Source organism: Vicugna pacos, chromosome 10 (genome assembly GCF_048564905.1).
Source record: "Vicugna pacos chromosome 10, VicPac4, whole genome shotgun sequence".
NCBI classification, from domain to species: Eukaryota; Metazoa; Chordata; class Mammalia; order Artiodactyla; family Camelidae; genus Vicugna; species Vicugna pacos.
In genome coordinates this window covers 7,495,633-7,511,876 of record NC_132996.1, presented here as the reverse complement: position 1 = coordinate 7,511,876, position 16,244 = coordinate 7,495,633, and the positions used below count along the sequence as shown (strand labels likewise).

The following is a 16,244-nucleotide window of genomic DNA, read 5'->3' as shown; positions in this document are numbered from 1 at the left end:
TGTGTGTGCCCTTTGATCTATCAATTCTACTTTGTGAATGCCGGCTGTGGAAAATAAAAGCAATAGGATATGATATATGTACAAAGTTGTTTATAGCAATATTGTTCCTTAGTGGCGAAAAAAAAAAAAGGAGGAAAATAAACTGGGATTACACTGAATGTCTAACCATAGGGATGGTTGATTAAATTCTGATATATCTATACAAGGGAACAATATGCAGCTATTGACCAGAATAAGTCAGGAGATGGTCTTGGATCTGATCTTTTATTAATAAAATAACTAATTATATATGTTTATAAATGCATCATAGAGACAGGGTGGGAAATTACTTGCAAACTATATTGCTTTTTGCAGAAAGAAGATATTTGAAGGGGTGGAGCCAAAAAGAGTTCTTACTTCATTTATTTTATGACTCTTTTGTTCAATTCCTTACAATAAGCATATATTACTTTTGCCATTTAAACAATTTTACAAAGTTAAAAAAAACATGTAACATACATATGTATAAGTATAGTCTCTGAATTGCTTTCCTGAAATATGAAAGAAAAGGAAACTATCTTCCTTGTAATCTAACTACTTACCAGACAATCCACATGGAAAGAGAAGTATATCAACCAGCACATGGTCCTTAATAGTGATTACACTTTATTGCACTCAGCCTATTAAGTGCTTAAATTACCAGATAACAGAATCTATGTTCCTAATAGTGGGAAGTGTATTAATGGTATCTTTGCTCCTTGTTGTAGCCCAGTTCCAACAATCACATGGATGAAGGTTAATGGTTATATTCCTGGTAAGGCACGTCTGCGTAAATCTCAGGCAGTACTGGAAATACCCAACGTGCAGCTGGATGATGCAGGCATATATGAGTGCAGAGCTGAAAACGCACGTGGGAAAAATTCCTTTCGTGGACAATTACAAGTATACAGTAAGTGTTCTCAGCCAAGCTTGATGCTCTAGTCCCAAGCATCAAACTGAAACTGCAAATTAACTTGAACTAAATGTTATTTGTTAGGTGCAAAAAAAAAAGTAATACTTTATAATCATGATTCCTTTGCATAGTAAAGCATCAGGCAAAATTACACTACACATAGAAATTATTCAAATTAAAAATGAATGGGGAATTATCAGGTTCTTTGTATAGCACAGAGAATTAATAACCTTAAAAATGAGGTATTATCCCAGCACCAAAGCCATCCTCTGATAACTTAGAAATCTTGTAACCTTTATTAACTTATTCTTGCCCTTGGCCTGAATCAGGAGTCACAATTTATTGCGCGTGAACCAAATCCTACCCAGTTGCCTTTTTTTCTTTTTTGTAGATAGACATGTATTTGAACACACAGCCACATTCCTTTGTATACATATTGCCTCTGTCAGCCTTGCAGTGTTAAAGGAGAATTAAGTAGTTGAGACAGAGATCAGCTGACTTGCAAAGCCTCAAATATTTGCTATCTCATTCTTTACAGAAAAGCTTTGTTGCCCTAATCTAAATTAATGCATCTGTATGATAAATAACCTTTGCAGTCTCTGTTTATAGTGTCCAGAAATTCCAAAGAGACAACCAAGTTTTGTGTAAGAATTGGGAAAATCTACTTCAAAAATCTATAATCTCATTTTTACCTCTATGAATCACAAATTGGACTTTTCATATTTACTACTTTTCATATTTGCTTTTATAATATACATTATAAAGGATAAGTTATAGTATTCTTATTTCCCAGATGAGGACACTAAAAAGCAGAGGAAAATGATAACCCAGAGCACTGACACAAGCAAATACAGATGCTTCCCATATGAAATTAAACAGATTGAATCCACCAGCAACTATACCTGTCACTGTGTTTCAATATCAGTTCTCCTGAAGAAGTCAGTGTCCTTCACAGGGACTCTAAAGAGTATTCTGAAATATTAATATCTTGATTCAAACTGTTTTTCTTTTCTTACTTGTAACAGCTCCTTTAGGAATTCAGCATGCCAGCCAAATTGACTATGCCATGCACATTTTGTTTATTCACTCATTGACTCAACTAATGTTTATTAAGTGCCTATTACTGCACTACATGGTGGCAATAGAGATTTGAAGGAGCTCTTGGTCCACTAGATTAGATGAAAAATAAACCCCATGTAGGACAGAGCATGCTATCTACTGTGATAAAAGCATATGCAGTTTATGGGAGCAGATTCTACTGCATTCTACTGGGATGATTCAAAGAAAGCATTCCAGAGAATTTGTACCTTAAAGGCTAGCCCACCTACCAGTGCTCTGGCAGTTAGCTGACTCAGACCTATCCCCTACCATCAGCAGACTGGCACCAGTCCCAGGACCTCCAGGGCCACACAACCAGCTACCCCAGTACATAGCCCCACCAACCAAAGGCTCAGTGCCAGCCCTGGGCCACCAAGCCATGCAGCCAGCCATGCTGAGACCCAGCTCCGCACACCAGCAGGCCAGCAGCCACTGTTATGACACACAGCCTGGCAGCAAACAAGCCAGAAATAAATGAAATAGAGACTGAAAATATACAAAAGATCAATGAAACTAAGCTAGTACTTTGCAAAGACAAGCAAAATTGATCAACATTTAGCCAGACTCATAAAGAAAAAGAGAGAGAGGGTCCATATAAATAAAATCGGAAAAGAAAGAGGGGAAGTTATAGCCAACTCCACAGAAATACAAAAGATTATAAAAGATTACTATCAACAATTATGTATCAATAAAATGGGCAATGTAGAAGAAATGGATAAATTTCTGGAACTGTACAATCTCCCAAGAATGAATCAGGAAGAAACAGAAAATATGAACAGACCAATTACCAGTAATGAAATTGAATCAGTAATTGGGAAAAAAAAACTCCCAGCAAAAAAAAAATCCAGTACCAGATGGCCTCACAGGTGAATTCTACCAAAAATTTAAAGAAAGTTAACATCTGTCATTTTCAAATGATTCAGAAATTTTCAGAGGAAAGAATACTTCTAAATGCCTTCTACAAGGTCAGCATCACCCTGATACCAAAACCAAAGATATCTCACACACACACACACACACACACACACACACACACAGATTACAGGCCAATATCACTGATGAACATAGAAACATAAATCCTCAACAAAATATGAGCAAATTGATATCAACAGTACATTAAAAGGACCATACACCATGATCAGGTGGGACTTATCCCAGTAATGTGAGGATAGTTCAACATTCACAAATCAATCAATGTGATATACCACCTTAACCACCGAAGAGTGAAAATCATGATAATTTCAATAGATGCAGAAATAGCTTTAAACAAAATTCAAGATCGATTTATGATGGAAATTCAACAAAGAACATACCTCAACATGATAAAGGCCGTATATGACAACCTCACAGCTATCATCATACTTAATGGGAAAAGCCAAAAGAATTTCCTCTAAGATCAGAAGCAGGACAAGGATGCCCACTCGTGCCATTTTTATCCAACATAGTATTGGAAGTCCTAGCCACATTACTCAGACAAGAAAAAGGAATTAAAGGAATTCAAATTGGAAAAGAAGAAGTAAAACTATTTGCAAATGATAGGATACATTTTAGAGAAAATTCTAAAGACACCACTGCAAAACTATTAGAACTCATCAATGAATACAGTAAAGTTTCAAGACACAAAATTAATATACAGAAATCTTTGCATTTCTATACACTAACAGCAAACTATCAGACAGAAAAATTAAGAAAACAGTCCCATTTACAACTGCATCAGAAAGAATAAAATACCTAGGAATAAATCTAACTAAGGAGGTAAAAGACCTATACTTTGAATAATATGACACTGATGAAAGAAATTGAAGACAACAAAAACAGTTGGAAAGATATACCATGCTCATAGATTGAAAGAATTAATAATGTTAAAATGCGCTTACTTCCCAAAACAACCTACAGATTTAATGTAATCCCTATTAAAATACCAAAGGCATTTTTCACAGAACTAAAACAAATAATTCTGAAGTTTGTATGGAAATACAGAAGACGCTGAATAGCGAGAGTCTTGAGAAAGAAGAACCAAGCTGACAGTATCATGAACTTTGATTTCAAACTATACTACAAAGCTACAGTAATCAGAACAGTGTGGTACTGGCACAGAAACAGAGACCTCGATCAGTGGAATCACCCCAGAAGTGAACCCCACGTGTATATGTTCAATTAATCTGTGACAAAGGAGGCAAGAATATACAATGAGGAAAAGCTGGCCTTTTCAATAAAAGGTATTGGGAAAACTGGATAGCTACATGCAAAAGAATCCAACTGGACTACATTCTCATGCCATATACAAAAATAATCTCAAAATGGATTAAAGAACTAAACGTAAGACCTGAAACCATAAGATGCCTAGAAGAAAGCTTAGGCAGTAAGCTCTTTGATATCAGGCTTAGCAATATCTTTTGGATCTGTCTCCTCAGGTAAGCAAAACAAAAGCAAAAATTAGAAAATGGGACTAAGTCAAACTAAAAAGGCTTTGCCCAGCAAAGGAGACTCTCAACAAAACAAAAAGGTTGCCTAGTGAATAGAAGATATTTGCAAATGATAAATCTGTAAGGAGTCAAAATCCAAAATATACAAAGAACTCATGCAGCTCAACATAAAAAAACAAAACAAAACAAAACAAAACACTTAAAAAATGGGCAGAAGACCTGAATATATGTTTTGCCCAAGAAGACAGGCATACGGCCAACAGGTCTGTAAAAAGATGTTCAACATCTCTAGTCATCAGGGAAATGCAAATCAAAACCACAGTGAGACATCCCCTCAGATCTGTTAGAATGGCTATTATCAAACAAACAACAAATAATTATTGGTGAAGATGGGAAGAAAAGAGACCCTTGTGCACTGTTGTTGGGAATATAGATTGGTGCAGCCACTATGGAAACTAGTACGGAGGTTCCTCAGAAAATTAAAAATAGAACTACCATATGATTCAGCAATTCCACTCCTGGGTATTTATGTAAAGAAATGAAAACAGTAATTTGAAATGAAATATACACTCCTATGTTTATTGCAGGATTATTTACAATAGCCAAGATATGGAAGCAACCTAAGTGCCCATCTATAGATTAATGGATAAAGATGTGGTAGATAGATAGACAGACAGACAGACAGACAGACAGGAATAGTACTCAGCTTCAAAAAAAAAATGAATCTTGCCATCTATGACAACATGGGTGGACCTAGAGAGTATTATGCTAAGAGAAATAAGTTAGAGAAAAACAAGTACCCTATGATTTCACTTATATGTGAAATTGAAAAAAAAAAGAAATGAGCACACATAACAAACCAGAAACAGAATCATAGGTACAGAGAACAAACAGGTGATTGCCAGAAGAGAGGGATGGAAAGGTGAAAGAAAGAGCTGAGGGTGATTAAGAGGTAAAAACTTTAAAATCTGCCAATGGAGGAAAGACACTTTAACTGTATCTGCTAAATTTTATACAATTATATTGTGTCTTCTGTGATAAAGAAATTTTTCTATGTTGTAATTTTGAAAGCTTATACACACACACACACACACACACACACATATATACTAGAATGCTAGTAAGTATAAAACAATTTTACATCAAATGAAATTTGAATTTACAATGTATGTTTCCCAAGCTATTCAGGCTCTATTAAGAAAGAAAAAGTAGAGCAGTTATTCAGTAAACAGACAGACATGCTGTATGACTTCAGCCTGTGCTAATGCTGTCTCAATACTTAGAAGAAGCAATGCCTCTAAACCTTCTCACTAAACAAGTTCTCGTCTCTCCATGAGGAAGTCTAGCCACTAACTATACAGTGGGTAAATCAACAAGATATAACTTCACTAGAAAGTGTTTTAAATTGTCAAAATGTCATCGTTATGTATTTTTACACAGGAAATAGAGTTATGTGCGTAGTGCAGTGCTGTGTTTCTTCCAAATACCATAGTTACATGAATTGATTAAAAAATTTAATGCATGTGAATTTGTGAATATTCCGTATGAAGTTTGAAGTTGGTGAAGTGTTTGAGAAATGAAATCACCCTTCTTTAATGCTTAAACTCTTACAGCATACCCACACTGGGTAGAAAAACTGAACGATACTCAGTTAGACAGCGGGAGCCCTCTCCGATGGGAATGTAAGGCTACTGGAAAACCCAGACCCACCTACCGCTGGCTGAAGAACGGAGTACCCTTCTTGCTCCAGGTGCTGTTGGTAACCGTTAACCTGTTCTGGTGTAATTTCAACAGAACTTCACACAGAACAAGCTGTCTTCCTTTGGCCTTATTGAAGGCCATTTCTTCCTTATCCCTTATAATATATTTGAAATGAGAAAAGTAACAGATATATAAACAAAATTTTCCTTTTATTTTATTTGTCTCATTACTTTTTTGAGTAATATATTGTTTCTTTAAATTGTATTCGATCCTATAAGTTCATAGGAAAATGTCACTGATTATCACAGACTCATTGCCATTTCTAGCAGACTTTTAGGTGTCCCATAGCTTAACTGCCGTCCCTTTGCAGATGATGAAATTATCTCCAAGAAGTAAAGTGATTTTCCTAAGATCACGTATCTAGCAAAAGATGAAACTGGAAGAGAATCATAGGCTACCATGTCTTGGGCAGGTTCTTTCCATGACATCCTGCTACACATAGACTTAAATTCCTTTTTAGTAAATCTATCGCATATTTTTAAAACAACTTAATGTTTACTGGACTTGAACATAAGTCAATTACCGCTTACTAACAGAATAGTTGTCATAATTTCAGCTCTTTCCCTTGTTGTGACCTTTCCAGGAAGGACGGCAGAGAGGGAATCGTTCACTATTCTTGGACAAAATGGAGGGAAAGTGTATAAAGTTGAAACTCCAAACACAGTTTCTGCCCAGGTCCCACCATTATCAAAGAACCTCTTGTCCCTCATTTGCCTCTTTGGGCCTTGGTTTGCTCTTTTGTAAAATGAAGAGATTGGATCAGATCAGCCCTCCAGCATCAACATTCCCTTATTCTAAACCCAGTCAGGCCAAAACAAAACACAACTGCACAAAAAAACAGACACAGATAAAAAGAAGAATAGAGCTGATGACAACAATTGAGAGGGAGAGAGTGGGAATCCTGAGACATTGGTTCATTGCCTCTCTCTTACTTCTCCTAGGCTCCCAGGTAAACCTTGAGAAGGGACTGGGCTGGTTATGTGTTCTACTCCCACCATCCAAGGAAAGTGAATTCTATTGGCAGAGAATAGTCTGCTAAGTGAGTGGGTTTACTTTAAAAATGATGTCAAGTTACTTGGCATCTCTGTTGATAGATCCAAGCACTGCTCACTAAAACTAAAAGAATGATTTGCCTGTCATTAAGTAGATAAAATACCTGGTTGTTTAACAACATTTTAAACTGAATATTTGTTTTTAAAATGTGCTCTAGGCCTGAGTTTACCTCATTTATGTACTCTCAGTATTCTGCCTTCTGTATTATTTCACCTGACAATGAAGTTTATATTTTCTGACCAATAATTTTATACAGACTTCAGTTGCTGGCCAGTTCTTTATTTGTGTTACTGTGTTGGGAACTTGGAAAAGGCAAACTTCTGACCAGATCAATATAGTAAGAGGATTTTTGTTATAACCTTGATCTCATGTGTCTACAGTCTCAGTCCTTTCCTACGATTTGAACTCTTGCTTCTCCTTTGTAAAATTAATTCAAATAAAAATATTCCAATATACTGATTGTAGTTCAAAAGCTTAGCTAGTCAACCCAACAGAAGCAGCTCAATTTACAAACATAACCAAAAGTAAAACTCATAAGAATAACTACAGGAAAAATATAGTTGTAATTCCTTTTATGACCAAGAAATAGTCATATTTTCATGAGACATGGATAATCAACAGAAAATTTGTGTTGCTAAGTTGTCAAATCATGTTCAACTGCATTAATCGAAGGCCTTTTTTTTGTCTGAGTCTAGGAGAGAGTAACTGCAAAATCTGTATGATTTGTTCATTTTCTATATCTGTATTTTTTATTCCATTACAGAGTAGGGTGGAGATGGTTAATGGAGTATTGATGATCCACAATGTGAATCAGTCAGATGCTGGAATGTATCAGTGTTTGGCTGAAAATAAATATGGAGCCATTTACGCCAGCGCTGAGCTGAAGATTCTAGGTATGCAATTTTTAAGTAAATAAATAGGAAAAAAGTGTTGCTTCTTTTCATGCTGTAATTCTTACTATACGGAAGGTTTATGATGTAATTGTAAAAACCAATTTTTTAGCTTGAAAGGAAATATTACGTCTTGCTGATATGTGTTTTCTAAGGTTTAAGAGAGAAGTTTACATTCTGTACATTGTCCCATACCTTTTTTATGAAGTTTTCTTTAACTTTAGTTTTAATATTAACAGGTTTACACAGTATGTCTTTTCTATGGCATTAAAAAATATAAGAAATGTATGTTAATTTTCAAGGAAGAATGCCTTTAGGGGTGAGTGATCAGGATGTAGGTTTTCAACAGCCTCTTCCTGCTCTCATAGCAATGCTTAACATTTTTCCAAGCCCCTCCTCCCTGCCAGTAGGTATGTGGCTCCTTCAAGGCAAGACTTCCAAGGAAAGCACCCTCTCATAAAGGGGCATCAACTGTTACCCTTACAGGTTGATAAAAGCCCTCCTGAGGCCAGGCCCTGCAGCCTTCTAGGGCTACAACCCTGATGAGAATATGTGCCGGACTCCAGCACCACTTCACTATTGACTACAGAAACGTTCAATACAGGGCAATAGGCTACCCAGATTGCGCATATTTAGGTCACTGGAATGGATTTTACTTTTTTCCACTCTGAGGATTTTCTAACCATTGGCTCTGGGGTGATTATAATACAAGAAAGACTTAAAAGATCTTAACACACCAGCTCTGAAAAGTAGGCAGGAGCCTAAGTGTGCTTTGTACTTTCCGCTTACCCAAAGGATAATATTAACAGAGGCACCCAAGATTTTAGGAATCTGGAGATTCACCATTCACATATCAGCTATATATCATACACCATAAATCAACTTGTTGAATTATGAATGTTTGCATTTGAAATTTCTTCACATTGCAACAAATCCATCCAAAATAGATACAGGAGTCCATGTTTCAATCTCTCACATCCTAACTGATCAAATATTAATGTACTTTATTCTCAGCTCACACTCCAACATTTCTGATTTTAAAAGCTGATTCAGCCTTCACCCAGTTAATGGTTTACCCAGAAACACTCTCAAATGTGTCTTTTTCTCATTCACTAGACATATTTCCAAAATTACCTTTTACGAGGCAACCAAAAACGTTCCCTGCAGTCTTCCTGTAAATTCCTTCACTTTTCTTTCAATTTTTTAACCCACTCAGTAGCATACATATTGTTTTATGTTGCACATATACCGTGTAATGTTGTGCCATGCATTACGCTGCTATATGACGGACATAAAACACTATGAAATATTCATGAAATTGGATTGATGTAAATAAATGTCTCGGGTACAGTACACTGTATACATATCTTCTAGGTTCTGTTTTAGAGTCAAAGGTATCTTTTTTTTTTAATTTGTTTTGGTTTCTGAGTCATGTGCTTAAAGGTCCAGCATTCTCAATTACAGCCACCCACTGGAATTACCCTGGAAGTTTTAATTCAGTGTCTTAATAAAAATCTAGTAAAAACAATATTAACGTTAATGAGTAATCAGGCCTAGTGAATAACTGTGAACAATGAAATAAAATTTTAATTGAAATTTAAATAATTTAGTTTCTTAAAAGTGTCTTTTTCTTTGAAAACTACATTTAATTTTGTATAATGTTAAAATAAAATACGCATTAGTTAGAAAATGGATGACACAGGATTGACTTCTCCACAGGTAACCTCTGTTTTTCCAAAGGAAGCTCAAAATAGACTTCTGTGTTCAGCCCCTTCACCTTTTGCCCAAAGAGCTCATTAATCATTCATAATTAAAGTTAATAATCATAATGAAAGCATGTCATTCTTTGAAATAACCTTTGTCTGTGGGCCCCACAATTGTATGGAACCATCACCTGCTAAGAGAAAGAACAGCCAATAAGGTATCTATGAATTAATAAATTGTAAGTTAGTGCCATTTATATATGCAGATTATCCTATGATTTTGTTAGAAATGTGTCCTAAAGATAAAGTTGCAAAATCTTGATGAATCATCCGTTAGAGATTATTGTCATTGCTTCTGGTAGAGCTAACATTTACTTTCTTGTAGCTTCAGCTCCCACTTTTGCACTGAATCAACTGAAGAAAACAATAATTGTTACCAAAGGCCAAGAAGTCATCATAGAGTGCAAACCCCAGGGCTCTCCAAAACCAACCATCTCTTGGAAGAAGGGGGACAAAACCGTCAGAGAGAATAAAAGGTTAGAAGTCTGTTTCATAGTTCAAACTCTTAACATCAGACTGTTTTGAAGTTGCAGATGAAACACACAAAGTATACAAGAAAGGGCCTTGCCGTAATTGTGAGACATATTTCATGAACTGATTAAACTACGGTTTTCTCTACATAGTGATTAAAAAAAGGATCAAGTGACTAAAAAAGGAAAAAAAAGTTGTGTCTCAATATAGCCAGACTTCTTTGCTTCTGTGGTGTTTCAGCACCAACTGGGAATTTCACCAGGTTATGAAGAAAACAAACACTTCTATTAAGTTAAGTTATTTTGGGTTTTCATTTTGGGTGTGCAGATTTTGAGGATCCACAGGTTACCTACGATAATTTTTAGAGGTTGGGTTCTCATTTCAATGTTAATATTAAAAATAATATAAACATATTTCGGGTCTTCTGGATAATCACTTTAGGACAGAATACACAAGGGAAATTTGTGCCCAAGTTCAGCTTTTCTGTTTTCAGTCATACTGATGCAAAATGTTACAGAATTATTTAAACTGCCCCAGGCAAGCGTGCAGAGGACTATTCAACATGTAAAGATTTGTCTTTGGTATGTAAAGCCAAAGGATATCACAGAGCATAAATGGCAGAAAATGATGAGATAATCAAATAATTGCATGACAGTCTGTATCTGCCAAATTTGGAAGTCCTGTACTTTACCTTTCATTACCATATGGTGCTGCAAATGGTGATTTAACTTTGGAAAAATATTATCCTCCATTATGTTCAAATAATACTGCAGATGTTCTAGAGTTTTGTTTTTCATTTGGTCTATAAAGATGAGGGGTTTATACTTTTTTATGTTTGTTCAGATCTCAGTAATCACATAGCTAAAATAATTTAAATCAACATTAGGAGTTCATTTGAATAATTCTTTAAGTAATTTTGGAACATTTTGAAATATTTAAAAAATTTCTATAGAATATATGTATATATATTTTTTTCTCATTCAAGTCTGAGAACTACTGATTTCATTTGCCTACCTCTCATAAAATAATTTATGAAATAACTGGATTCCATTCAGGCCTGAGGATCTATGCTGCCTGGAAAAAGTGGTCAGTCACCTAGGATTGACATGGGTTGTAATGGAATCTTATTTTGATAAAAATTTCTCTTTCTTAGCGAGGGTAGGGTTAGGGAGCAGATCACACACTGTGAGATCAGTATTGCATGTAGTTGAATTGCGTATGGTTCAACTGAATTTTTTTGGATTGTTGATCAGAAATATGAAAAAAAAAAAACACCTGACACAAAACTTTAATTAAAGCAGAAGAAAATTAATTTGTTGTATACTAGTTAACAATATTTAATTTACATTGTTTGATTATCATTTTTTCCAAATGTATTTAAAATTTTCATAGTATCAAAGTATACATGCCATAGTAGTGCAGGCCATTCCCTGTGAAAGGCATGACTTGGTTTTGTGCCTGCGGATGGCATGTGTGCTCTTTCTTATTTATTTCATTTCATCATAGATTGTTTCTCATCAACTATTCATAGGCATCACATTGAGTTTAAAAAGTGTGGCAAAGGAAGTATTGATTGAGGAACAGGATGATGAGTTTTCTGTTACAACTAATGAAAGCATAATAAACTTTTTTCTTTTCCAGAAGTTGAAAAGTATAATTTGTGAATTTTCCATTTTTCTTGTTCCCCCTTCTCTTTACTGCTAACCACTTGGGTTAGTGAGACCAATACAATGGCTTCAAACCCAAATCACTCAATTTTTCCAGATGTCAATGCTTCTGGTCAAAGTGCTATTTAGGAAGAAGGCCAAAAGGTGTTTTATTTATTAAGTAAAAGCAAGACTTGGACACAGTTACCTAGCATTTTGTTACCCTGAACTATATATGTTTAGGTCTCTAAAGTGATTTAACTTAATAATAAGGACTCAAAATATAGTGCATTTTTACTCTTAAAAATTGACAGGCACACTTGCAAAATATTATTTTTAGTGATATACGATTTATTACTATATTGGGCAGCCCTAGATTTCATGAAGAATACAATCTAGTTGGATATAAAAATATAAATATTTAAATCTTAAAACAGAGGGTAGTATTTAACATAACAATGGACGAATTCTAGCAAATAGTATAAGACACATATAGATATTTGGAAAACTGTACATTTAAAAAATATGAGTGGAAACTTGGAACTTAACATTTCCAATGTATATATTACATATTCTTTAAAATAGTATTTCAATTATATATGACAGCTTGTTTTCTTATGCATATTTTAGATCACTTGTCTCTGTTACAAAGCACCTCAACCATTTGTAAGAGCTGTAAATACAAATTTAAGTGGAAAGAGAGGTGTTAGAAGACTGTTAAGGCTTTGGAAATTTGGGTCAAATACATTTCACAATGGGGCTACAGGATCTAATCATGTTTTTTTTTTTTGTAGTATAAGCATATTCAGCAGTCATGTGATCTGCATCAAATATGTTCCCCACTCATCCAACCTAAAACGAAATAATGTTAAATGAATTAGTCTTATCTTCATTCAAGATCTTCACAGACATTTGGGGTACCTTCTAAACTAAAGACTGAAACCTCAAATGACAGTTTCCTATGTGGGCAAGTAAAGACTAGTATTACATTGGGGAAAAGATCTTAAAGTAATAATGTTCTATAAGGAAACATTTAAATGTGAAAACATAACCAATTTCAAATCATAAAATTGTGTCCAGAGCATTAGCATAAAAACGTAATAAAAGATTTTAATTGCAGGGGAAAAAAATGTCGCCTAATCATCTGAAAATATGTCAGAAACTCAAAAAGGTAAATTGGAATCTAGCCCTAACTGCAATTTAACTCTAAACGGTGAGTGCAGTAACAACCAGAGGTTAAGATTCAATCATTTGTTTTATCACTAGAGTGCCAAGCAATTCATTAATTTACCCTTTTCTGCCAGACTTTGGTGGAATCTTCCAAAATTCAATTTCGTTTTTTTGAGGTGGGGGGAGGAATTCTTCAAAACACAGCTTTTTTATACTTACCTGTTTTGCTAAAGAAATACATAGATCATTATCCTAAAGTTTAAAACTCAGTAAAGAATAACTAGAACATAATATGACTTCCAGAAGAAATACGATTAACAGATAAGTTGCAGCTCATATATTACAAAATATTTCATTCATTTGACCCTAAATGATACATGTAAAGTATATAAGAAAATGGATTATATTAGCGTTTGTGAATAGTTTGTAGTCATCTGTTGTTATATTACAGAATGAGTTGTTTATATCAGAAAATGATCGATATGCATGGCTGCGTAAAGAGTAAATCATATTATTACTGATAACAATGACGGCTGCTTCTAAGTCTGTAGCATTTATCCTTTACAGAGCACTGTAACGTTGTGAGTAATGGTAGAATCCAGTGTGTAAAACAGGAAGGCTCTGAGGTTTCAACACGTTACTTAATTTCCTTACTTATAAAATGGGCATCTAAAAGAATAACCTTGTTGAGTTGTGAGAAATGATTGAAATTTTGTGTGTAAAGTACATTGGCTGGTGGATAGTATTTAGTAAGTGACCAGTGAGTGTTACCGTGCTGATGAGGCTGTGTGCCTGCTGTTGATGGTCACGGTGGTGGCCATGATGATGGTATCATTTGAACCTCGGAATCTTTGAACACTGGCATCAATCTTTGTTACCAGTAGTTCCAGAAACTTTAACACTTCCTTATTCTTTCTCCAGTAATTAATGGAAAGGTACCTGAATTAAGTTATTGTCTGGGATTAAAGGAGCCTTCTAGGCCTTCCATGTGATAAATTTGTTCATCTGTGTCCTGAAATTGACATTCTCAGTCCATCAGACCACAAACCTCCACTCCTTGGCATCTGCTCTTAGTGTGGCCACTCTCACCAACCTAACCCACTCCTCGTTCAGTATTGCTGGGATGGTTTCTGTAGTAGCAGGCTGAATAACCGGTTGTTCCATGATCAGTAATACAGGCCGTGTGAATATACACAGAGGTGCTATACATAGGGAGTTACATGCTGCTGTCCAGTTTTCCCAACACCATTTGCTGAAGAGACTGTCTTTATTCCATTGTATATTCTTGTCTCCTTTGTCGAAGATTAGTTGACCAAAAGTTTGTGGGTTCATTTCTGGGCTCTCTATTCTGTTCCATTGGTCCATATGTCTGTTTTTGTACCAATACCATGCTGTCTTGATGACTGTAGCTCTATAGTATTGCCTGAAGTCTGGGAGAGTTACTCCTCCAGCCTGTTTCTTTTTTTCAGTAATGCTTTGGCAATTCTAGGTCTTTGATGGTTCCATATAAATTTTATGATTTGTTCTAGTTCTGTGAAGTATGTCCTGGGTAATTGGATAGGGATTGCATTAAATCTGTAGATTGCCTTGGGCAGTGTGACCATGTTAACAATATTGATTCTTCCAATCCAGGAGCATGGGAATGGAAATAGAGAAGAAGACTTTTCAAGATGTTTTAACTATATTTATTTTTTATTTTTCTTCTAAGGATTTTCCAGGTTTTACCCCAGTGCTTTTAAAGATCACCAGCATATATCCACTTAACTTACTTTATCAATCATGCCCAATTTCATACTAAAACGAATATGCTCCAGGAGTACTAACACATGAAACAGTCCAAGGGGATTATCTCCTCGCGTATTTATACTTTCATTCAGAATGTTCTGCTCGTCAAACTTATATTAGATTTCCACTTCAGCTCATTATTTCCATCACTTGGCCATTAACTTCTGTTAAAAACATAATCACCCAGAGGCACTCCAGCAGTGCGCAAATATGAAGTCTTCATTATTCCATATTCATTTCCTGTACTTTTTGTGGACAAAGACAGTCTTGGCTGAAATGAAGGATACATAGTTTTTGATAAAGGCACAGTTTATTTGTTTCCTTTCCATCTGCATTGTTATATAAACTGCTATGAAAATGCATACAATATCCCATATGTTTTTAAAAATTTGCACAATTATTGAAATAAGTACCAAGTTTCATTTCTAGACCGGGGTGGGGGTACCAGTTACAGACATAATGGACTATAATTCACATGATGCTAAAGAAACCCTGCATCCCAAAATATAAAAAGAATCCTATGAAGGGGCATTATTATAGCATCATTTTTCTTTTATGGGACTATAATCTAAGCAAAGACTTGTCCAAAATCCTCTGTAATAATTCTCTGCTCACCAAAGGAGCTTCAGAACAGCGAAGTTTCCAACTTACTCATTTAACACGCACAGAAAATTGCACTTGAAGTGCCCATTAGTTGACTTCTAGTGGGAATTCATGTTGTGTTTATTGGGCAACAGTGATCAGGCTCACATACTGACTCACAGACACATGGAAAAATATGTTCTTAATGCAGGCCCTGAAGGACACGGTTACTGAGGGGAAAACGGGTCTTCTTACTCTTTCTAAGGAAGAAGAGGAATTCATGGGTATAATTAGGGTCTTGTTTCTGTCCCGTTGTTTCCATCTACATGCTGTGTCTGCTAATGAACAAGCTGTTTTGTCGTTTCCTCTGTGACAATGTCTTTTACATATTAAGAACATAAAACAACAGAGACCCTAGGCATCTTGTTTTTTTCAGGGTCTAAGAAATTGCAGAATGAGGGAAAATGAGCGTTCATATATCAAGAATAGATCAGTTGGCTTCCTTTGTAAATTAAAGCCTATTCTTTCAAAGGAAATAAAATAATCAAAATAATATTGTTTATCTAAGGGAAGAGAAGGCTGATAGCTGACTCCATCAGATTTAATACCTGTGAATCGCTTACAGTGTGCACTGTGTTGTCCCTCGGGGATGGTAACTTGCTGTTCTG

The 16,244-nt window shown here is 35.3% G+C and overlaps 1 protein-coding gene across 5 annotated transcripts in view; it reads left to right on the top strand.

The window, feature by feature from the left end:
• The window catches only part of CNTN5 (contactin 5), a 1,006,880-nt gene that overhangs the window by 767,826 nt on the left and 222,810 nt on the right, over positions 1 to 16,244 (top strand). For all 5 annotated transcript variants that reach the window (XM_072968929.1, XM_072968925.1, XM_072968928.1 and 2 more), the window contains 4 exons: positions 747 to 928; positions 6,069 to 6,205; positions 8,033 to 8,162; positions 10,248 to 10,398. In XM_072968929.1, coding sequence (XP_072825030.1) covers positions 747 to 928; positions 6,069 to 6,205; positions 8,033 to 8,162; positions 10,248 to 10,398 — 600 coding nt within the window. The remainder of the gene's footprint in view (positions 1 to 746; positions 929 to 6,068; positions 6,206 to 8,032; positions 8,163 to 10,247; positions 10,399 to 16,244) is intronic.